Below are 25,996 nucleotides of genomic sequence, written 5' to 3' on the forward strand. Positions count from 1 at the left end.
TGAAGCAAGTATGCTAGGAGGGTTATGGGAGTCAGAGGTGCTTGTAAGAGTGATTATAGTCTTTGACCTTTGATCTTACTAGTAGACATTTACTATAAATGTAGTAGTATTTTCAATTCTTATTGCTACCAATCAGGTATTTTAAGATATAAAAATGATGGCATAAATAATTAAGGAAATAACTGGGGGCTGAATTGAAGGTCACTGACCATGTTCACTGATATGTTCCTCGTATTTTCCCCATCACCATGTCACCCCATCTGTTTCTCTGTTCTTTTTTTCCACCAGTTTGTTTAATGAATTTGAGCGTAAGTGTACTGTTCAGAATTTAGATAACTTAGGCTCTGTCCATGTTTATACGTTAGATGATTCCACCAGTGAGTTCATGAAGGCAGATATTTTTATTTGTTTTGTTTTGATTATTAGAACCTGCCTACTACATGATAAGTGCTCAGTAAATACTTGGATGAATGGATTTTCCTGATACCGGTCATTAAATTCCCTATCTCCTTCCCATTCGTAACCAATATTTTTTTCAAAGTTTTTTTTTTTTAACTTTGATATAATATAAATAAAATGGAAAAATGTCAGCATATTTTGGTGTTTTTTCTCAAGATGCTTTACCTTACAAATATTCTTTGCCTTTGTTGAAATACCATGAATCTTGACCCTCTATACCATATCTTTATTGGATAATAATGTAGGTCATATATTTATTTCAATAGTAGTATCGATGCTGAAAATAAGTGGATTCAGAAATGCAGGGGAAGTTTTTTGTATGTTAACATGATAAAACTAGACTTGACTTGCCTTAAGTATATATACTTGTGTGTTTCAATGCATGCATATACATAATGCATGTGCTAAGCTTGGTAGAAAAATTCCTAGCTGCTAGTAATATGGAATGTTTCCCCTGCAACTTTTTTTGTAGCAGAGAACCTTTTGCAACTTTAGCTAGCATAATCCTTCCTTCAAAGAAGTATCTTTAAACATATTTGTTTCTATTTTGCAAACTTAAAATTTGTAGCTCTTTTCTGATATTTGTCCCTGAAATACCCCATTACTTGTATAAACCCTTTAGAATATGCATATTCTTGACACGCTTCTTGGGAAGAATGAGTAATGTGAACATCCTGTTAGCTGACTGGCTACCAAGGAGAAATACTGTGGAACGTACAACATGCATGAGGAAGCAAGGGCCATAGGTATTGACAAAAAAACCCCACGAAAAACAGTATACAAGCAGCCAAAAATAACCTCTCTTTGGCTTTGAATTCCTATTAGTTACTATCTTTTTTCCTTCTTGCCCAGATTCTCCAAAGCCTAGACATAACTCATTGTTTTCTCTTCTTCATTTGCCTTTGACTGCTCATTGAGATTAGCCACTACAGTTTGGTTTCGTCTTTTCATTCCACTGAAATCATACTGGCTAAGATAACCAATGTGCTCGGAAGTGCAAAATCCAAGGGGCATTTTTCATTTCTTATTTTACTGTGTCTGCTGTATTTGACTGCAACATTTAACAAGTTTGAACACTTCCTCATTTCTGAAATACTCCACACTACTTAAATCTGTGCTATCTCACTGTCCTTTTCTCTTTATATCTAGTAGATCATGAGCTGTGTCTTATTAACTAGCTTTTTTCCCTGTGGTAGTATTGGTGGTGTTCAGGCTTTATTCCCTGGTCTACTACTTTTATTGCTCTGTTTCTCAGGCTCCTGGCCTGTAAAATGAGGTAATAGTTGCACCTACTTCATAGGTACTTCATTTAGGGGCTTAGCATAGTCCCTAGAACGTGGTACTTAATAGATGTTATCTATTAATGTTCCGTTTTCGTGGTGCCTCCAAAATCTATATGTTACACTGTATATAATGTCAATATATTAAAAAAAATGAATAGTATTCTTGAAATAACCAATTAGAAAGCTTTTAGAAGAGATTTCCAGTCAATGGAAAAGACACCTAGGATAAATCTAATAAAAGATGTGGGAAATATTTATGAGGTAAACTATAAATTTTATTGTAGGTGATAAGAAATAAATGAACATATATGCCATGTTCACAGATGGGAAGACTCTATGTCATAAAGATATCAGTTTTTTCCAAATTGATTTATAAGTTCAGCGCAATTCTAGTCAAAATCCTAGCCAAGTTTTTCATGAAATTTAACAAAATTCTTACGTGGAAAGAGCCAAAATGGCCAAGGCAATTTTGAAGAGGAAGAGGATGTAGTGATAAGATGGGGACTTATTTATGCAATAGCAAGGCTTTTAAAATAAAACTTTAGTAGAAAAGCAGTGTAACATCGGCATAGGAGTAGACAAGTATGGCAGTGTAACAGCCCAGAATGCTTGAGAAATGACGTACATATAATGAGAACTTGGTGTTATTATATCAGTGATTATATTGATTAGTCAATAAATTGTGCTGGAAAATTTTATATGAAAAAACCAATTAACTTCTTAATTCTATATCTAGGACTCTTCTTGGCGTTTCAGACTCCTGCTCAAACAGTATGTCCCAGGCTGAACTGATTGTAACTCATCAGACTGCTCCTTTTGTACTCTCTCTATCACTAGCAAAGAATTTGACAACTAGTATTCATCCTTCTGCCTTCTTTATCCCCCACATCCAAGTAATAAAAAGTTTTGTAGATCTTTTGTCTTCTAAGCATTTCCTTGAGTTCTCCCCTTCCTGTTAATTCCTACCACTGCTGTTCTGGTTCTGACCTGGGCTGCGGCAGCAGCTCAGCCCCATACTTCTGTCTCTCAGTATGTCTCTTCCACATAGGCTTCAGAGTGAGCTATCTAAAAACCTCTAATTGGTCCATGTCCTGGCTCTACTAAAAATATTCCACAGTACTCCATTACCCCAGGATAATGTTCAAGCTCCTTTACATGTTTTACAAAAATGATGCGTATCTTAGCCCCTTCTCCCGTCTTACATCCTGTCTCTCCCTCTGTACTGTGGTGGTGTTGCTCTGTTGCTTTTACCACCCCTGCCCATCTGCCTTGGAATACCATCTCTCTCTTTGCTCTGCTAACTTGTATTTGTCCTTTAAAACTCTGCTCAATGTTCTTTACATATTCCTGGTACATGTTCTTTATCCAGATATATGATTTGCAAATGTTAGTGTGTGGTTTGCATTTTCAGTTTCTTTAACAGTGTCTTTGGATGAGCAGAAGTTTTAAATTTCAAAGTTAAATTTATCAGTTCTTCCATGTATTGTACTTTTGGTGTCGCATCTAAGATGTTGTTACCTCGCTCAAGGTCACAAAGACTTTCTTTGTTTTCTTAGAAGCTTTATAATTTCAGATTTTATATTTAGCTCTATGATCCATTGTGAGTTTTTATGTATGGGGTGAAGTATGATCAAAATTAAGTATCTGGTTGTTCCACACCATTTGTTAAACACTATGCTTTCTCCACTTAATTGCTTCTACACCTTTGTCAAAAATTTACTGACTATATATGTATATTTCTGAATTCTTCATTATGTTCTATTGATGTATTTTTCTTTCTTTATGCTTATCTTACTCTTATTATGAAAATAAACATCCAGTTAAAAAGTGGGCAAAAGATTAGAATAAGCACTTACCAAAGAAGATACATGAATGGTAAATAAGCATTTAAAATACACAGCATCATTAGACATTAGGGAAATGCTAATTAAAACCACAATGAGATATCACTACACACCTTTAATGGCTAAAATTTAAAAGACTGATGATACCAAGGGGCAAGGCTGAAGTGGAGCTAGAACTGTCATATACTGTTGTGAGAACTTAAAAGGGTACATACATTTTGGAGAAAAGTTTGGCAGTTTCTTAAAATTTTAAACATATACCTACTTTGAACCAGCTGTTTCACTCCTAAGTGTCCAACAGGTGACTGGTTAAACAAACAATGATGTCAACACATGGGATACTATTTGGCAATAAAAAAGGAATGAAGTATTGATGTATAGGACAGTAGATGAATCTCAAAATAATTTTGCTGAGTGAAAAGTTAGATGAAACAGCACATTCTATATGATTCTATTTATATAAAATGTTGAAAACTGAACTAATATATAATAATGGAAAACAGATTAATGGCTACAGGAGCAACTTGTTAATGGTAAGGGAAGTAACAGTAATGGTTGATGGTAAGGGAGGCAGGGAGAGACAGAAGAAAGGGATTACCAAAAGAAAGGAGGGCTGACGGACGTGTTTATATCTTGATTTTTGGCAATGTTTTCACAGGGGTAAACTTATATCAAAACTTACTAAATTTCATCCTTTATATATGTGTAGTTTAATGTATGTCAATTATGCCTCAACAAAACTTAAGAAAAAAATAACAATTCTGCACAACTATTACCAATTTCTTGATTCTGTGTGAGGTAGATGCTTACTTAATGCCTACCTCATACTTCTATTACTTACCAGGTTTTAAAAGTAATTTTTTAATATTTATCCAGCTAGTAGACTGAATTCTCTGAGGATGTGTAATTTATCTTTATACCTTGAGGATCTAGATCACAGGTGTTGAAAAAGTTTCAGAGTTGAAAATGACAACAAACCTAACATTTATTGACTGCTCATTGTGTGCTAGGCACAGTTCCAAGCATGCTAGTGTCTCATTTAATTCTCACAATATGCTGTGCATTGGCTTATATCATCCCAGTTTACTGTTGCAGAAGTAGAGGCTCAGAGAATTTAAGTAGTTTGGCTGCACAAGGACTCAAGCCCAGGAAATTCTAACTCCACTACTCTCCACTGCATATGCTGAAAGTAGTGGCCTACTTTGTTCTAAATGTTACAGTCTTTTAGGATAGGAAAGTAATGGAGACACTTTTCAGATAATTTGAAAACTAGAGAAAATTTGTCATCGGTAATCCTGCCAGCGATGTTAGTAGTTTACCTACATGTGGCGTATTCCTTCTGAATGATTCTCTTTTGGTCAGTTATATAATTTACATAGTAAACATCATTTTATGTGGTTTTAATTTAACTTGATTATTCTTTTCTTAATATTATATCATAACATTTTACATGTTGCCACATCATTGTCATAAGAGTAAATTTTAATGGCTGTGGAATGTTCTCTTGCATGACTGAACTAAATCATGTTTTATTATTTCCTTACCTTGGAATATTTTGTTAGGTTCTAATTTTTTTCACTTTTGTAAATAAGGGTGCATTGATCATGTGACTTCATATTTCATTAATGTTTTGGATTATTTTCTGAGAACAGATTTCATATTTGATATTTAAAGTACGCAGAGAGAGTTCAGTACTTTGAGTGTTTTAATCTGGGGCATTTATAAGAGTGGTGGTTATTTAAAATTACTTCGTAAAAGTATTAAAGGAACTTTTAACTGGCAACCATTGGTTATACCTTTATTTTGATAATTAAAGATATGAATGTAAATTAGTCAAATATTTTAGTGAGATCATCATAGGGCATGGGGTCTCATCAGGGTGAAACTTAAGAAACGGCAACTATATACACAACAATTTTAGATAAAAATACAGTACAAAAAACTATATTTAAAAGTTTATGAAATTGAGTCTGAATTCTTGGGAAAGTTATGTCTTTATCCTTCCTTGCTAGGTCATTTAGGGACATATAAAAGGCTGAGAGCAATAGCAGGGAACCTTGGAAGGAGAAAAGCTTTATACAAAATGTTTAAAGCAGCTCAGATCACAAAGGAATAAAGGAATATGACTTTTTTTGGTGTGACTTTATATTCGTTTGCAGTCTCTGTTAATTGCCATGTGACAATGACCTAGTAACAGTGCTCTTGCAAATATGAGCTTGGATTAATAAGTGGGACAGAGATGACAACCTGCACAGGGAGAAAGAGAAAGCAAAGGTGTAGCATAGAATTACTTTCACTAAGAAGATACATTTAAGTAAAAATCTTTATATGCTTTGCCTTAAATACAGATGACTGGATAAAGAAGATGAGGTGTACATATTACAATGGGATATTACTCAGCCAATAGGTTTTTTAAAATGCACAACAGTGTGGTGCATTAACACATCCTGCGATCTTTCAACTTTTAAATTCAATGGAAAATGTATATTTGAGTTATTTGTTCTAGATGCTAAAGGACCTATAAGGCTATGCAAGTTAGTTCTTCAAATTTATAATTCATGGAGGGCAATTGCCAAAATAACCACAACTTTGGAGGGAGTACAGGGTACTGATTAGGGGCATCAGAAAAGTTCTCATTGAGGAGGTGGTACTTGAAGTGACCCTTCACACATTGGTGGGGTTCTTTGAGACAGAGGGCTTTATAGAGATTACTAGAAATAATAGTAATAAAAGTTTACAGGCAGAAAAGCATCTGTCTAAATAATTAACTGATTAGTGTGGCCATCTTTGTGGTGAGTTCATGGTGCTGGGTTGTCATTTTAACGAACGATGTGCAAAGCAAATAGCACAACCTGAATCTGGTTATAAAACGAGTTCATGGGATTTGACTTTATACTAGAACTATATGTAGTAAGTTAGTTTTATCTAACTGCAGCTCTGATTCTTGACTGCTAAACTGCTTTGTAAAGATTCCCGAGTTTTTAATTGAATTTTAATTGACAAGTTTAAAATTGGACTTGTGTCTCATAAATAAATGCTTTGGGGAAAATGAGAACTTTATATTGATTACTTCTGATATTCAAATATATTAAGACATTCTCAGTTTTTTTTTAAAACATTTATTGAAGTGTAGTTGATTTACGGTGTTTCTCAGTTTTAATCTTGGGACAGAATGATGCATTTTATTGTATTGTTTTAATACTACTCTATATGTTCTTTTGATCATAAGACTTAAAATAAGGTTCAATTAATCAGTTAGTCTTTGTAAAAAAATCATTTTTAAGAAGGCTTGAAAGATTTATGTTATAAAACTTTAAAAAATAATTGCCTAGTTCTTCTTCTCTTACATAGATATCCTAGGAGCTCAAGAGAAGAGATTACATGTGCTGAAATCATTTCTCTCTGTCTTTAGGAAATGGAGTTATTTTTCCCTTCAAGTGGAGTTTGTGGGCCAGCAAACACTGCTAAATTTACTAACTGTACTTGTTGCATTGTGAAGCCCCATGCTGTCAGTGAAGGTAAGTGCTGTGTTGAATACAATATAGCCAATACATTTTGCTAATAGCTTATTTTGTTAATGTTTATTTTCTTGATAGGTTTTATATGTAGAAATTAAAAAGTGTAATTTTAATATTTTCACTTTTTTTTTGAAGGCACCTGAATAAAGGTAATATAACATGAGGGCAGAATCTGTCTAAATCTACATTTATTTTTCTCTGTCTTTGTATTTGTGCACTTTAAAAAGGCGTTCCCTGTGTTACTGATCATGGTCATGATAGTCCTGTTACAGGTCTTGGTTCCTTGACTTTTAATCTGCCTTCTTTCCTCCCAGCCACATAACTGTGATGCACTTAATTCACTTAAAGGGAACTCCTAATGTACAATTTAAAACAGTGTCTACCATATCAGCAGTATATCCTTCCTGTGAAATTAAAGAAACTTTTTTGTTCTCAGTATCTGAAACAAAGTTCTTTGACTAATACATATGTGTATATGTGTGTATACATACAGTGAGGGTTTGTAAGTTCTTTCTTAACTTTATTTTTCTTCACCTGTTTGGTTTAGTCTGCTCCATGTATTTTGTCAGCCATTTCAAACCCTTTTGGAAATGAGATGAGGTATAATTTAAAAGATCATCCTTAAAAAACTAGAATGTACTAACTAATGAACATAATTGAATGGATTGTTTTTTTGGTTTATATTCTTTTTCATTATAAGTTTCTACAAGATACTGAATATAATTCACTGTGCTGTACAGAAGAAACTTGTTGTTCATCTATTTTATATATAGTAGTTATCTGTAAATCTTGAGCTACCAATTTATCCCTTCCTACCCTCTTTCCCCCCAGTAGCCATAAGTTTGTTTTCTGTTGAGTCTGTGTCTGTTTTGTAGATAAGTTCATTTGTCTTTTTTTTTTCCTTTCTTTCTTTCCCGATTCCACATATGAGTGGTATCATATGGTATTTTTCTTTCTCTTACTGGCTTACTTCCCTTAGAATGATGATCTCCAGGTCCATCCATGGTGCTGCAAATGGCAATATTTCATTCTTTTTTATGGCTGAGTAGTATTCCATTGTATAAATATACCACAACTGCTTTATCCAGTCATCTGCTGTTGGACATTTAGATTCTTTCTATGTCCTGGCTATTGTAAATAATGCTGCTATGAACATTGGGGTGCATGTATCTTTTTGAATTAGAGTTCCTTCTGGATATATGCCCAGGAGTAGGATTGCTGGATCATATGGTAACTCTGTTTAGTCTTTTGAGGGATCTCCATACAGTTTTCTATAGTGGTTGCACCAAACTAAATTCCCACCAACAGTGTAGAAGGGTTCCGTTTTCTCCACACCCTCTCCAGCATTTATCATTTGTTGACTTTTGAATGATGGCCATTCTGGTTGGTGTGAGGTAATACCTCATTGTAGTTTTGATTTGCATTTCTCTGATAATTAGCGATATTGAGTGTTTTCTCATGTGCTTGTTGGCCATTTGTATGTGTTCACTGGAGAATTGCTTGTTTAGGTCTTCTGCCTATTTTTGGATTAGGTTGGTTGTTGTTGTTGTTATTAAGCTGTATGAGCTTTTTATATATTCTGGAAATTAAGCCCTTGTCAGTAGCGTCATTTGCAAATATTTTCTCCCATTCTGTAGGTGGTTATTTTGTTTTGCTTATGGTTTCCTTTGCTGTGCAAAAGCTAAAAGTTTAATTAGATCCCATTTGTTTATTTTTGCTTTTATTTCTGTTGTCTGGGTAGATAGTCCTAGGAGAACATTGCTAAAATTTATGTCAGAAAAGTGTTGGGAAAACTGGACAGCAGCATGTAAATCAATGAAGTTAGAACACTCCCTCACACCATGCACAAAAATAAATTCAAAATGTCTTAAAGAATTAAACGTAAGATAAGACACTATAAACCTCCTAGTTGAATGGATTTTTTAAAATTTCATTTTTTCTAAATATTGAAGTAATTCAGGTATATAGTAGAAAATATGGAAAATTAAAAAAAAAAACATGAAACAGTAAAAGTTACCTGTTTTCCTATCATCCTGAGATAATCATTGTTAATATTTTGATATTTTCTCTAAATCCTTTTCTCTTGTATATGTGTATATATATATGTGTATAACTGACATGAATGTAATTATTAACATGGTTGAGATGTAGGTCTATAGGCTGTTTTAATTAAATTTGGGGGAGCATTTTGGATGATAGATATAATATAATTGAAGATTTACGTTGTTTCCATTTTTTTGATGTTAAAAATAAAGCTTTGAAGAATATCTTTGTATGTAAGTATCTGACAATATCACTAATTATTTCCTCTCGCTAGTTTCCTAGAAGTAGACCTATTTGTTGAAAAGGATATGAACCTTAAAGATCTTGTTGCATAATTAATACTTCTTTTAATTATTTAGGTAGGACTTTAATATCTTATTGATCCTTAGGACCATAATTATAGGGAACTAACATGCATAATAGGTAACAAACATTTATTAAGAACTTAGTCACCATGTGCCTGGTATTAGACTGAGTACCATATCCATTATTTTCTTTAATCTTCACAGCAATTATGGCAAGTAGGTGGGTATATCATTGTTTTGTAGATAAGCAAGCTGAGGCTATATGAAAATGTCATTTCCCTCAGTTTAGAGGAGGGAATCCAGGATGTTAAACCCTGGGCTCTCCCTGTGTTCTTTCTCCTGCATATGTGACTCTACAGCAGTAGCAACAAAAACATCACGTGGTTAGTAACACTTACATAGCAAGTAATACTAGTCATATCTAAGATGGCTGCTGGTGTTGACAATCTATGAAAAAAAAATTGAGATTTTATGTTGCACTCATTCTTCTTACCTTGAGGTGGACCCATACACACACATACATAATATACCCACACACATTTTAATGTGATGAGACAAGTTCTTCTTTTTTAAAGGCTTCAACTTAAAAAAAAATTCATTTTGGCATCTAAATACATTCAATTTTATTTTTATCTGATTTAATTTTTTTTCTAAGGAAAAATGATGCATAGAAAGAGACAAATAAAATGAGTTAAAATACTGGTTATATACTTTGATAATTGCATAGATAAATATAACTGAAATCTAATAAAATGATTGAGTGAAAGGTGATGTCAAAACGACTAATGTTTACATGGTTTAAATCATTTTTAGTCATAGCTATTCTTTAAGATTAAAACGTTTTTCATCTATTTATATTTGATACGTAACATTAGAGGCATATGAACTTATTAAAGAACTTTTTGTAACATCCAATCATATGACAGAACACGAACTTTGACATTTCAAGGCTTTTTTCCCTTTTATTTGCTTTTTAAATCTCGATTTTAGGGATACTTTAAGACTATTTTGAAATGTGTAATTAACCCAGTTTAGCTTAGAGTTAAATTGTGGCTACAATGAAATATAGTTTGAAGTCTGTTGAATTTATTATTACATTCACTTGGTCCCCTTTCAATTGCTGGTTTGTTTATCTTTTTCCATAATGATCCCATTTCCTGGCATATTTAATTTCACCTGTGGTCTAGTATAGGCGTGAGAGAAGAGATTAAAAAAAAAAAAAGAGTTGTTAACAGAGCTGTTGAAATAGAATAGGTTCTCTTCTGTTGGCTGCCGACTCCCCCAAAGAAGGCCAGAATGGCTTGTTGATCAAGCAAAACTGAGTTTATTGCTTACTACAGTAGGGAGCTCACACCTTGATGGAGTCTTAATAGACTTCACAATGGAGAGGGTCTGGGCGGATATTGTATAGTTTCAGGTATGACCTTGAGAGAGTTAATGTGGGTCTATCAATGCAGTGATATGATTGAAACTGGCAAAGTTTATGATATTATGGTTTAGGATTAGTAGGAACAGTGAGGCAAGGATTTTAAGCAAGTCTCATAAATAAGCAACTGTTTGATAAGTGAGCTATTTGCCCAGTTGAGGGAATATTATGAAAAGGGAACTGTTTGAATAGTCTATTGTTGGGACAAATGGACTTTTGGGAGGTTCCTGAAGTAAACAGTGAAGTCATTTACTGATTTACAGCTTTATCTTTGTGGGCAATAATTTCTTGGCACAAATGATAGAGTCTCGTGGATGTAGGCGGCCTTCATTCTTAGTCCTGTACTTAATCTATATAGATGCTATAGTTCACCTCTCACTTCTGAGAGAGCTAGGAAAGGAACTTAGTTTGTGGAATAAATGGCGGGGAGAAATCATAGCATATACTTGGGATATTTGCATTCTTTTTTATATATGTAGATTGAAATATGTTTTGTCATTTGGGGACTCAGGTTTTTAAAAGGGAAGAAAAAGTGAATTTTCATTTTTCTTTTTTAATTTTAAAATTATGCAATGTGTTTTGTTTTGCTGTCCTTAGTATTGTTTATATGTAGCTAGTCTAATTCCATTGATTAAAATGAATTATTTTTACTCTGAAATCAGGCTGTGTAGGTTTGAATTCTGGCTCCGCTACTTACTGGCCATGGGATGTTAAATAAATTACTTAACCTCTTTGTATCTTGTTTCTTCATCTATAAAATGAGAATGATATACCTTCTTCACAAGGGAATTTAAGGCTTAAATGCACTTAATGGTTAGATGACGATGTGATTTTTTTAATGATTAAATGTAGGGTTAATGTCCTAAGCACAGTGCCCAGCACTTCGTTACTTACTATGTAAGTGTTAGACATTATTACTATTATGATTACTGCTTTAATAGTACTACCACTACTGCTAATATCATTATCTTTTAATTTTTAAATAAAGTTGAATGACTCCTTAGAAACAAAGCAGTAGTTTAAAATACTAACAATCCAACATCCATAATCCAGAGAAAGAAAGAAAATCCCTGTCATTATTTAAGGAACAAAGTACTTTTAATTATTTTTCTTAGTTAAAGTCTGGGTCTATTTAAGCCCATGAAGTTATTACTTACATCGAGTTGATTTAGCACCTATCAGCCATTACCTGTTCTGATTGTCCATTACAGTTGGCACTGGGCGGGAAGTTGTAGCCAAATCTGGAAAACCTGCTTTTGCACTTGCAATGGCCCCATAATTAACCTTTTCAAGTATTATGACCCTAAAGTTTTGTGGGAAATTTTCCTTTCTCATAACAGATTTATGCATTAAATGATTTTACTGCATTGTTCATAACATTGTCCTTTCTGATGTTAGTTTCTTCCTCAGTAAAGTGAGTCAGGATGTTTTAAAAAGTTTTCTCTCAGCCTTTAAACTCTGATATTCTATTTTTCTGTGAAACTATCAAAAATTCTGATAAAAGATGGTTGTCTTTTATATATCTCAATGTTGTGATTTGGCTGTAAAAATTAATTCTATCTTAATGGAGGCTATTACATAGCAATTTTAGATTTTATTTTTCGAAGGATATATATAGACAATTTTTGGGTTGTCTGTTTGCTTTTAACTAATTAGGGAGCAAATTATTAGAATATTGACCAGATAGTAAATTTAATGCTAGAATGATCTTTGATATGCTAATTGAAACAGGACCAGATCTTCAGCAAGATCATATTTGTCAAGTTCCTCACTTTTAAAAATTGAGCTATTCTTACTCAGAGCTTCTTTCAGAGTTTTAATTTCTGCCCTGAATGGTAATTTTGGTGCTACGTACGGGCCAAGAGCCCTAGAAGACACATTGCATGCTATGGAACCCCCCTGAATTTGGGCTGATGGAATTGGTTATGTTCCAAGCTTTTTTGTATTAGATTTCCTTCAAGCAGTTCAGCTTCTGGGATACTGTGGAAGAGGCATGAAAGTTTTTGGTGTAGAGAGATTAGATTTACATATGATTTCACTTATATGTGGAATCTAAAAAAGCAAAACATGAACAAACAAAACGGAAACATACTCATAGATTCAGAGATCAAACTGGTAGTTGCCAGAGGGGAGGGGTGTGGGATGGATGGACAAAATAAGTGAAGGGGATTAAGAGGTACACACTTACAGCTATGAAATAAATCAGGGAGATGATCACACAGGGAACATAGTCAGTAATGCTGGAGCAACTTGTCTGGTGACAGGTGGTAACTGGTCTTATTGTGGTCATTTCATAATGTCAAATCACTATGTTGTACACTTGAAACTAATATAATATTCAATGTTAATTATAAAGAGATTGGATTTAATATTGTAAATCTAACTCAGTTTCAGTAATTCTTGGGATGGGCCCAGTTATGCTTAGAATGTCACAGTTTTGGAGTTTTGTGACTGTTTTATTTTCTATCTGAGAAAGTAAACAGTTAAAGGGAATTTATAAAAGGTGCAGCAAGTGTTTAAAATACATGTAAGACCCTGACTCTGCATGAAGCTTAGTGTGCAGTTTTGAAACACAAAATTATAGGTAGTGGAAATGTCTGATAAACTTATAAGTTCTGGGAACTTTAAGTGAAATCAGTAATTTATTGACTTACAAGGAATCTCAAGAGTTCTGTTAGTCCCTGCAAAAGAATCCCAGTCTTCAGGAAGGATTGCATTGAATGGGCCTAACGAAGCAGTTGTGTAACAGGCTACTAAAAAATTTCATTTAAAAATAATGAAAATTTTGTCTGCTAATATGTTCCAACATGTAATAACATTTAGGGGGAAATGAGAGTTCCTAGGATTGTAGTTGTAAAGACTTGACCGAGGGCAGAGGAGAAGGTCTCCTCAAATATTGTTAATACAACTGTCAGAAAAGAATTTTCTTGCGTACAGAAAAACAAAAACAGTTTTTTAAACTGCAATTTATATGTATGGTGTGATAAGTACTTTACATGAATTATTTAATTCCTGAAACTGCGAGGCTAGGTATTATTTGAAGCCCGTGTCACAGAGGAGGAAACCTAGGCAGTGAGATGTTAGGTAACTTGCCCAGTCACACAGCTCTTAGGTGGCGGGTTGGGATTTGTAGGAAATCTGTCTTCATTTGATCACATTATACCATTCTTTGTCTACACAGATTATCACTTAGACCCTATAAATCCCCATCTTCAAGTTTATTATTTACTTCATAGGTGTGGAATCTACGAATTGGAAGACGTAGGTAACATCCCGAAATCCAGAGCTATTTGAGTCCATAGCTGGAATTATTTATGCTATTCCATGAATACTGAGGTCAGTTGATTCCTTGGGGAAAGCCATTCCTGATAGCAAGTTATGTAATAATTGGTATGAAGGGTGATTTTATTTTATTTTATTTAAAAAAATATTTTTAACCATTTTTTTGAGGTACAATTTATTTATTTATTTATTGGGGGGAGATAATTAGGTTTATTTATTTATTTGAATTTATTATTTTTTTAATGGAAATACCGCGGATTGAACCCAGGACCTTGTGCATATTAAGCATGTGCTCTACCACTGAGCTACACCCTCCCCACTGTGAAGGGTGATTTTAATACCTAGCATCTTAACTGGGTGAACAATGCTTAGTTTAAGGTGGGACTTACAGAAATGACTGCTGTTCTGGCTGAGATAATGGCAGTTAAGAGACGAATAACAAACAAGCTCTTGAGAATTATAAATTTAGAAGACTCCTTAACGCTCTTCCAGTTACATGGGAATAATGCTTTTGATATTTCTAAAGATGTTTAATTTGTTTGTTTTATCCTGTTATATTTCAGGAATCTCGTTTTCCTAGGTGTAATTTATGTACACTTGGTTCCAGGTGTTCTGTCCCTTGCTCCTGCACTCTAGCACCACTGCCTGCTTTTCAGTTCCCTAAATACCCTTTGTTCCCACTCTCCTCAGGGCCTTTTCTCATGCTCTTCCCTTTGCCTGGGATATGCATCCCCTTCTCCTCTCTCCACTCCCCCAAATGTCATTTTTCTCAGGGAAACCCCAAGTGACATGTTCTCTTGTCATTCTCAGCTTTTCCTTTATAGCACTTTGCACAGTTTAATGTTATATATTATATAACTAACATACACAGCTACAACATATAATGTACATTATATATTAATTTTTGCCTAATGGTCATGTTCTGTCTCCTTCACCAGCTTACCAACTGGTAACAGGGACACTATTTGTTTCATTGTTACACTTACACTCCTTTACACTTTGTACTCATTGTAATTTTTCTTTTAGCCCATGTATTCTTTGAGTCTTGTTTAGTGTCTGAACATCGTCAGAGAATGTGTTCTCAATGATGATTGGTTATTTGAAATTTGTTGATGTCCTTTGTTACAAAGCACATGGTTAATTAAAAAAATAAACAAAAAACAAAAACCTGCAGTGTGTGCTTGAAAAGAAAAGTATTTCTTGCATTGTCCTCACTACATATAAATAGCTATTGATTCAAACCTCTTATTCAAAAGTATACTTTTTTTGGTCTGGTTGGATTATCACCTTCTGGAAAAAACCTTGTTAAATTCTTCCTTGTTAAAATTATCTATTATTATGAATTTGTCATTTCTGCTTTTGGTTTGGACTGTGTCTGCTCTGTATTTCCTGAGACTTTGTTATGTGTGATTATTTTATCTTTTTGCTTATTATGTAGTGTCTTTATTCCCAGTAATCATTTTTATTGTTTACCTTAAAAAGAGGCATAGCTTTCTGCAATTTTTTAGCCTTTTGCTTTTAGTATGTATCTTATAATCACTATGACTAAAATTTATTTCATTTCTATTTTTTTTCATTTTAAGTTTTTCAATCTAATCTATTCATCTTAAAATAGTTGAATTTAACCCATTGCCATTTATTGTGATAACTGATTTAGGTTCCTTTCTTTACCTTTGCTTAAGGTTTTTTCATTTTTCCCGTTTCTCCCTTTCCCCACCCTGCCACCTTCTGTTGGATAGTTTTCTTCATTGCCCTCTTTCCCTTTGTTTATCTGCTGGTTTGAAAGCTCTAGATGAGGGGATCAACAAGCTATAACCATTGAGCTAAACTGGGCCAGCTGCCTGGTTTTATAAGCAAGTTTTATTGGAACACAGTCATGCCCATTTATTTAGGTATTGTCTATGGCTGCTTTCATGCTACAAAGCAGGGTTGAGCAGTTGTGATAGATTGCAGTAAAACTTGCAAAGCCTAAAATACTATCTGACTCCTTACAGAAAAAGTTTATAGACCTCTGCTATAAGAGTATACATTTTAATTGGTCCTGCCTAAATTTTAGCATGTGTTCTTAACTCTAAGTTTTATTACTAGAATTAAATCTTGTTCACTCTCTCCAGATTTTTCCAAAGACTTAAGAATGCTTTAAGCAGCCACTGAAATCTTTTTCTTCTGTCTTGCAAGTTATTGGTGTGGGAAGTGTTAATTTTTTTAATTTTTATTTTTTCAATCAACTTTATTGTTGCATACTTTACATAATGTAAAATGCACACATTCTAAACGAACCATCCTGGCACTATACTATAGCATCTCAAACTCTGAGTCAAGGTGTCCTTCTTAACAGATAAATCTGGTCTTGTCTGATGTCTCCTTCTTGAAGACATTTAGAGAATAAGTAGATGGTTTTGACTGAATCTATTACTGTATGAAAGCAGGAGGATGGAATAGATTTATTCCAGGCTTGTGTGCCTTTATAATTATAGGTTCTCTATCAATGACAAAGCACTGAAAAATCACTGTGGCTTTTGTCTTTGGAAGTCATGACCTGCTCTTCACACCTGGCTGGAATAAAGAAACATCTGTTGCTAGGCAGCCAAAGCACCAGCACCTAGCAACTGTGATGTGTGCATCAGGAACCCTCAGCTCTCTTCAGAGCCTGGTGATATGTAGTACAGGCAAAAGATCTGTCTATACCCATCTGTCTGAATTAGAAGAAACAAGAATATAGATAAAAGAAGAAAGAAGAATATAGATAAAAGAATGGCAAATAGCTCAGGGAAAATACTGCTGTACCTGACAACGGTGATTATAGTATATAAATGTTTGGAATGATTGTGAAAATTCTGTGGATTGACACTAATTATGTGAGCTTGGAGACATTTCTTGACCTCTCCAAAGCTCCTCTGCAAAATGGAGATGACAGAACCTACTTCATGAATAAGTTAATACAAGTGATGTACTTAGAACAGTTTGCATAGTAAGTGTAAAATGTTAGCTATTAATGCTAGCAGTTTTAGAGATTATATCACATGATAATTAAAAAAAAAAACAAAAACCTGAACCAGTAGTGTTGTAGTTACCTGCGGCTTCCCCAAACTTAGTTTCTTAAAAACGGTTTATTTCTCACAATTCTGTGGGTTACCTGGGCTCAGTTGGTGATTCTTCTGTGGTACGCCTGAGGTCACGTGGGTGGCTTAATTCAGCTGGGAGCTGTGCTGGAGCTGGATGTACAAGATTGCTTCTCATCCTTCAGACTCTTCCCATACGAGTTCTCATCATTCAGTAGTCTGTCCTAAGCTTCTTTATGGCATGGTTGCAGGCTTCCAATGTACCTTAATGTCCCAGTGACTAATGCAGATCACATGGCCAAGTCAGTATGAGAGTCGATATGAGAAGGAATTACACAAAGGCATGATTAGCAGGAATTTTGGTTGACTGGGGGCCACCAATGTAGCAGTCTCCCTCAAGTGATATAAAGCGTCTTAAGACCTTAACATGGTTGGAATGAGGTACTCAATCCTGAACCAGTGTTGTTGTGCCATTGGTAGGCTAGACAGTGCTTCTCAAACTTTAGCATGCATCAGAACCACTGAGGAGATTTTTAAAATGCTTATTTCAGGGCCCTAACTTCAGAACTTTTCTCAGTTAAGTCTGGACTAGAGCCCGGAAATAAGCCTTTAAACCTCCCCACGTTGTCCTGATGAACACCTGCTGTCCATTTTGAGAAACATTCATCAGGAATTCTGAGGGCAGGGAGCACCCTGCATTTTCTCTGTTGACCTACCTTTGTCAGAGGCTAGCCTTAAGAAATTTTATGCCAAGTGGAAGATTCCTAGCTTGTTCTGTGGCAGGTTAATAGCAACCAGGGGGGAGACTAGGGAAGAGTCACTTTTCAGGTTTCAGTTGTTCATATAGCTCTACAGATTAGATTTTAGATTGGAGAGAATTTGTCAGAGTGATGGAAAATTTGGGTATCCAGGGCACTCTGCTGTACCAAAGTTGCCTAATACCTGTTTACTTCTTTACAGCAATTGTTTAATAAAAATAAGAGAAAACTTAGATCTGGGGCAAGGTGGTCCTTAGATTGACATTTCTCTCTAGTGCGATTGGAGTGAAACCCAGGTTCATTGGAAGAGCACTAGAAGTGTAACATTAAGGAAAGTGACTTCTAAGATGAGTCTTTCAAAATTCTTAGTGTAGTTTTAGGCTTTCATAACTTTAGAAGTATAAATGCTAGAAACTTAGTATCATTTATAAAATCAGGTTTCTTTTGTATTTAGTCCATTTTTTGTATTTTGAATATTTAAGTTTATGTTTTGGTAAATATTTTAAAAATAAATATTTAATTAAAATTCAAATTGTATTTTATTATACCTTTGCAGCATTTATACTTCTAGGTTACTAAAACCTATATTAAGGCCTGTGGGATATCCTATATGTATATTATTTAAGGGATGATATTTACCGGCAGGAGGATTATTTCATTTGAAAATAAGTTGGAAACTTCATCTTCCCATTCCTTTTTTTCACTTTTTAATACACTGATTCAGCAGTCACTATTCAGGGAAAAATGTTATTGAAGCACGTTGACACATATGCCTTTGAGATATTGATCTGTTGACCTGTTAGATTCTAGACAGGCACAGAGACTTCAAGGAGGAGCAGGAGCAAGATTTTTTTGCAGAACTTTGATGACAAAATACCACTCTCTTTGCCTTTTTTCATGCACATATATGTTAAAGGATCATGTAATTTTAGATCTCATGATAACTAATGCTGAGCATAGCTAGAAATGATCTAGACTTGAAAATATTACCTCGAAGTTTCTAAAGATGGTTTGTTCCCATTCCTCTGCCTTGCGGGAGCCTCTGATACTGGTTTTCCTTTCCAGCGCCTCCTCTGCAGCAGTGCCTGTGTAACTGCACAGTGACAGGAGGAAGGCAGGAGCTTCTTCTGCCTCAGCCGTGGTCCTGCTCTTTGGGCTGCTTCTTTCCTCCAACCCAGGAGCTGGGCCGATCCCTGTGGAACTGGAGGCTCCGTCATGCTACTTTATCAAGGAATGTTTTAAAAATGAAAAGCCAAAGTAGCATAATCTCATGTTGAAGACTTTAAAAGATGATTCACGTTACATGACAGATTATAAATGCTGAAATTCTGACAATATAATTACAGTTGATTCTTATGAAGAAGAAAAGGGCGCACACATCTAAAGAAAAGGTAATACCTTATAAGGGTCTCTGGAAAGCTTGGGTTTCCAAATGACATGTTAAAAAATGGGAGGAGTTGATACTTATGAAAGATGCTGAAGGGACATGATCGCTGTAATTGCTTTCTGAGTGGTTTAGTAAATGGTACCCTGCTATTCTGCATATTCACACCTTTCCTACTCTGGAAAGCCTGTGGTTCCAAGCTCTTGCTTACACCAGCTTACATCAACTAAATCTTTGTTTTGTCTTACGGTGGCTTGTGTGTATGCCAAGTAGGGAGTGAGTCACACATTCCAGTTATTTCTCCACACCAGTTTTCATGGAGGTTGTTACAGAATAGCTTAGTTATCAAAGGGATGGTTTGCAGTGTCTCCTTAGGACAATCTTAAGGATTTTAATTTAAGCAAATCAGAGAGAGCTCAGATGTCTTGGGTGTGCTTGAAATGAATCTTGAAACTTTTCATATAGATATATGTCTCAATTCTCTACTCTTTATTTTTATTCTTTAGAGTATCCTGGATTTGAGGGCAGGCAAACTTTAAGCCAAATCTTGCTTAAGCGGTAGGCTGAGTCAGAAGATGAAATTTTCAGTATGAGCTTTATGGTGTTTGGCTTTGTATGATAATGCTTTCATTTAATCAGATTGCTGTTAGTTAATGTGATTCAAAATACATGACGCAGATTCTTAAGAAGTATAGTGTAACAATTGGGTAATATATATAAAACCAACCTGAGATCTTTAGGAAAAGTCATCACTCTAAGAAAAAGATCTTACAATGATACATAATTAAATAAAGTTGAATGTTTTCTTTAGGAACTGTGTTCTTTAGGCATTGAAATTACTAGAATGCTCCTTTTAAGGAATAGACACCAGAAAGGTACAGATGTGGGTAATGCTGAGTTTTAGCCAGGAATTTGTCTTGGTAGCTCTTATTGGAATTCCTCTTCTATTAACAGAAGTAATACACATTATAGAAAATATAGGAGTGCAGAAAAAATGTTTATTTTAAAAATACCCTTCAGAGATTCTGTTTACAATGTGGCACGTTCTTCTTTCTCTGTCAGACAGCCAAGCACAACAACATGGATGAATTTTGCAATCATGAAGTTGAAGAAAATAGGACATAAAGGCTATGTAAGACTATGAGTTATATGATTCTGTTCATTTGAAGTTCTATTCATGTGAGACCTAAAGGCTAGTTAGGCTATAAGCCATATGATTCTATTCTTATGAAATTCAAATATAGTCAAAGATCAACTATGTTTTTTGAGAATTGCATACGTAAGTAGTAAAGAAAAAAGAAGTGCATGGAAAAGGTTATTCCAAAGTCAGGTAGTTCCTGAGACAAGAGAGGATGATGATTGGAGAGGCACATACAGAGGGCTTCTGGGATCCTGGCAATGTTCTGATTTTTTTTTTTTTTTTGACCTGAGTGGTGGTTACCCTAGATGTTGGCTTTAAAATTATTTATTAAACTGAGCATATCTGTTACATATTTTACCATAAAACATATACTTTTTATATTTTACAGTAAATACATAGAAATTGGGCAAGCCATAGGATAGATGATACAGTATGTTTTTATTTCATTAAAAACGAAAAGGCCTTATCTGTATATTTGTACGTAAGTTGAATATTTCTAGAAGAATATATAAGAAATTAGTAGCAGTGATTGCCTCTAAGAAGAAAGACTGAGATTCTGGGATGGGAGGGAGATTTACTTTCACCATATACCCTTTTATTTCCATTTTGTGTGTTTCCCAATGAGGGATGCTCTTAAAAATTAAATGATAGCAGGTAGGGAAGTTAAGACCAAAACTTCATAACTTAAGAATGTAACACCTTTATGACTTCCTTTTTAAGATGATGTAGGTTTGGAGTAGTGGGATTAAGGAAGAATTGGACTGAAAATTAAAAGCATAGACTTTTCAGACCACATTACCCTTTTTCATGGCCAGGAGAGTGGTTATTGTGATGTTCTGTTGTCCTCAGAGGTCTTGCTCCCAGTCATGGTGCTCAATCTTTAGTGTGCATCTGGATTACCATATTCGGATTATTAAAATACAGACTCCTGGTCTGTACCTTCAGAGTCTCTGACTGAGTACATCTGTATTTCTGATAAGTTCCCAGGTCACGCTAATGCTGTTTACACAGGGACCACATTTTGAGAACTGCTACACAGCAAAGCTGCCCCCTACATAAGGACTATGCTGGAAAATAGAACAGAAATGGAGGCCTATACCCAGTGCATATAGAATGTGCTTCCAACAGACAAGAAGCTATGAGTTAAATAATTTGTGGCCGTGTTGCAGCATTACGCCTATTTTTAAGCCTGTGAATGGCAATGGAGGTCTTGCCAGCTGGGGAAATCAGAGAGCCATCAACAGAAGAAACAACGTTCTTCTAGTAAGATGCCTAAATTTGTGATCTCCTTAACTGTGATTTTGGATAGCTGGAATAAAGAAAATAAATGTTCCTATTTTTAGAAATTGTCAAAAGACTAGGTTTGAGAATCCTTTTCTTCATATGTCTTTTTTTTTTTTTAAAAAATACAAACAACAGACTCATTTTAAGAAAGGGAAAAGATGTGTTTACTTTGTTTTGTTCATGTTAGAGTTAATGGTTTTGAATTACTTTTTCAGTCTTTTTCATTGTCCTTGCCTATAAAGTGAACAAATTTCTGTTGATGAGTTATAACATGTATAGCATTTGTTTAATTATATTCATGAAAATCTCCGAGAAACATGAAGTCTACTTCTCATGGGACTTGCGCTTACTCTCCCTTTCACAAGAGGGACTGGCCTCTTTTAAGATTAGGAAGGCTCTCCCCCTACCTAGAAGCTGGCAGTGTCCTGTGATGTAAAACTTAGCATTGATTTGTGATTGTATGACTGACTTGTTTTCTGTAGTAACCTGGCATTGACTTTGGACTTCTGATGTCCTATTTGCCTAAGAGTACAGAACTTTCAGTTTCTGCCCTGGCAACCTGGTGCCCTACTTTGTTTTACTTGGATGACCCTTGTTTTAAAATTGAGATCTTCTTTCAACTATGCTAGCTGCTCTTGGCTTCCTTTGCTATGCTGAGCCCATCCTTGTCTTCCCAGTCAGGGGCTCTTGATTGCCTCTTCCTGGAGATTTTAGGTCCTGTGTGTCTTCTCTGTTGTTCCTGCATTGGTGGGGAGCCTGCCTTTACTGTTTTCTACTCAGTTACATTATGGTGAATTTTAATATACTGAGTTACGATATTGTGGGTACATCTATAGAGTGATATTGGTTACTCTTTGAATTGCCTTGTAAGGAATTACAGATTATAGTTGTTAGACATTGGTAAGGAAAATATGTATATTTTTAGATCTGGGTGTGCAGTGTAAGTGAGAATCAGAAAAGCTGTTAGATGAATTAAGTCTATATTTTTATAAGCCTACTTGCTACTAGAATAAATTTTATGGTCAGCTAATGGATTAATTTGAGATCCTTTAAGACTTAAGTGCCTTACTAGTTCTCAGCTTAACAATTTTGTTGAATCCAAACTCTCATCTGCAATTGATTTAATGTGATTCTACAATATTTTTGCTTACTAGCTGGCATAAAGTCATAAACAGACCTTTGAAGCCATACTGATTTGTGAGTTGATCTTTTTATCTGGCTGAAAATTACTGTAAGATTCCCAGTGAAGTGGTATTGACTAGCAACATACTGCTGTCTAGGAAACAGAAAGCTTTTCCACCTGGTTTTTATGCCCAAGTTTATTTGTTATGCATATTTGCTAGGATTAGTATTAAATTCCTTCTAGTGAATTCAGTAATGCTTGTGATTTCTTATGTTATTTTAGCATTGAAAATTAATTTGAACTCTAATAAGCTCTAGCTTTTACACTAATCACATTTTAAGGACGCACTAGCCCCATTTTTTATCTAAAATATCCTTTACTTTTATTTCGTTAGATTTAATTTTAGTATAACTTAAGTTTCTCCAATTTGATTTAAATTGGTTATTAATATTAAACATATCTGTTTATTAATTTTATTAGTTCATGTATTCTTGGCTATATCAAGATTAAAAATTTTCTTTCAGTTTCTTACCCAAGTGCAAGATTTCTTTTTTGACATTTTTCCACCCTCCATATTTCTCACCACCCGTACTTAATATCAGTGTTGCGGAGTATCGTGTGTAGTACATTGTCTTGTACAACTGCCTGGCTGCTTCTTTCAAGCTGAGTTTTGTAAGTTGTTTCATTCACCAAAGTGTCCTTTTCATGGGGTCTCATTTCTGTGAATAAGATTTTGTTTTCATCTGTTTATATGTTGTTATTGCAAGGAGTAAGTTTAACATTCATAGTAAAAGTGTTTTGTTTTTTTTTTTTTCAAATTTTTCCATAGTATAAGAGTGGGTTCTTTGACCGCAAGCTTGCTTTCTAGTGTACAGGTTACTGTAACGTGTAACACAGTGGAAAGAGTGCTTTTCCCTGGTTCTAGCTACAAAAAATTCCAGAGAAGGACTCAGATTGGTTTGTGCCAATTGTAGGCCCATTTCTGGGTGAGTTGGTCTGGTCTAGGGAGCAGAGTGCTTTGATTGACCTCATTTAGGTCTGGTGCCCACCTTTTGACTCCTGACAGAGGCCCATGATTATAGGGTCACATAGGAAGGTGGCAACTCCCTTTCCAGTCAAATGGTTTACTTTTCCTACAAGAGGACTGGGAGCTCCTATTCCCAGGCGCAGCAGGAGTTTTTAGAAAGACAAAGTCTGATATTCATGATTAGATACAGGAGATCCACTTATTAAAAAGGCTTTAAAGCAATCCAAGTGGAAGGTACCAGGATATGAACTGAGGCACCAGGAGTGGAGATGGAGAGGTGATTTGACATTCAAAACATTTTAAGAGGTAGCATTCATGAGTTATAAACAAACTATTAAAAAAAAATTAGCTATGCAAACACCAGCCAAATAAAATAAGCCATCTGCTTCGTCTGACCCCTTTGAACAGGTTTGCTATGGGGCATGCAGTTTTACTTTTTATTTATTTATCTTGCTACTTCATTTACATAGTTATTGTCCATTGTTCAGTCACCTAAACATTTTCTATCTAGAACAAAGTAAAGGACATACGGTCATTGACAGTTTGTTGTTTCAAACTGTTAAACACAGAACACGTTTCTTAAGTGCCTCTTTCCTGCCTCTACGCATAACCAACTGAATAAAAAATAATAATAATAATAAAAAAAAGCAGTATCCTTGACTCATAGCTCACTGTTCTTGGCACAATGCCAGTGTTACTTGGACTATAACTTTTATTGTTTCAATCTGTGAATAGAATTACTCTGTTCAAGTGGTACATTCCACAGGACATAGTTTAATGTGATTATAGATTTATAATGGATATAGATTGTAGATTTCTCCTTGCAGATTTGTTAATGCATAGGGCTTAATACTACTTTCATATTTAGATCAGGATTCTTATGTAATCATGTAAAACATTATCTTTTATTATAAGCCCTTTTTAGGTATCCTTGAGATCAAATCGCATAGTAATACTGAATTTATTTGCCTTGTAAAATGTGTCAACATTTGGACTGATCATGCAGAAGCAATGGTTGGTAAAACTGCTGATGCCTTAGCACAAATCAGGATAGTAGCAGCAATTGTACTAGTAGTTCATGTATTTTTAACCACCTTGCACTTGCAGAAAAATAAAAAAAGCCACTTTCGCTTGAGTGTCCTTGATTAAATGATAAAAATTATTAATTCTATTGATTTTTGACCCCAAAGTCAAAATGTTTAATATTCTGTGTGAAAAAATGGAAAATATACATAAAGCACTTTTGATCCATACTGAAATAAAATACTGTCTTTAGGAAAAGCACATATATAGTCGTTCTACTTGAAAGAATGAAAGAAGTATGACTGACAAACTGTGATCATTCAGATACGAGTATTTGGCAATTTCTTTAAAATAGGTGTGTGTTTAAAAGAAATGACAACTGACAGTAGTTGTTGCCAAAGATAAAAATCCAAAAGAAGATAAAATTACAAATACAAATTAGAATTAGGAACTTGGGGAACTGTATTCTCCACCTTGAGCTTAACAACTTCCTAATGCTTAAAGGCTATTCTGATGAAATTGGTGGTATTTAACAAAAGGAACTTTCTTGATGTGGTGTAATAAACAGTCAGCATTTGGAGGGTCTGTGTAGTCAGTGAGCATATTTTCCAAATGATCAATGTGTATGATGTTACAAACTCATGCACGGCTGAAAGATTTGTACAAAATACAAAATAGACCAGTGAATTTTAGTGTAACAGGGTGAAAAAAGTTCATTGGTAGAAGTTTGAAATTATATGTTGCAGTTTCTTTTAAGAAACTACCACTTGTCAAGTAAAGAAGAATATATACAATTATATTAAAGGCTATTAAAATACTACACCATTTTCCAACTAAATATACTTTAAGCAGACAACACATAGCAACAGATTGAAAGTTGAAGCAGATGTTATAATGCAGCTGCTTTCCATTAAGTTAGACAGTAAAGAGATCTTTGAAACGTAAAATAGTACCTCTCTTCTCAATTTTTTTATTGTTTTGGAAAATGCAGTAATTTTTCTCATAAAAATCATAAATAATGTGTAATGAATTGC

The 25,996-nt window shown here is 34.6% G+C and overlaps 1 protein-coding gene across 4 annotated transcripts in view; it reads left to right on the top strand.

Moving 5' to 3' along the window:
• NME7 (NME/NM23 family member 7) overlaps positions 1-25,996 on the top strand; it is a 173,996-nt gene that overhangs the window by 56,623 nt on the left and 91,377 nt on the right. For all 4 annotated transcript variants that reach the window (XM_072946172.1, XM_072946173.1, XM_015245090.3 and 1 more), the window contains exon 7: positions 6,999-7,104. In XM_072946172.1, the coding sequence (XP_072802273.1) occupies positions 6,999-7,104 (106 nt within the window). The remainder of the gene's footprint in view (positions 1-6,998; positions 7,105-25,996) is intronic.

This window comes from Vicugna pacos, chromosome 21 (assembly GCF_048564905.1).
Source record: "Vicugna pacos chromosome 21, VicPac4, whole genome shotgun sequence".
Taxonomy (NCBI): Eukaryota; Metazoa; Chordata; class Mammalia; order Artiodactyla; family Camelidae; genus Vicugna; species Vicugna pacos.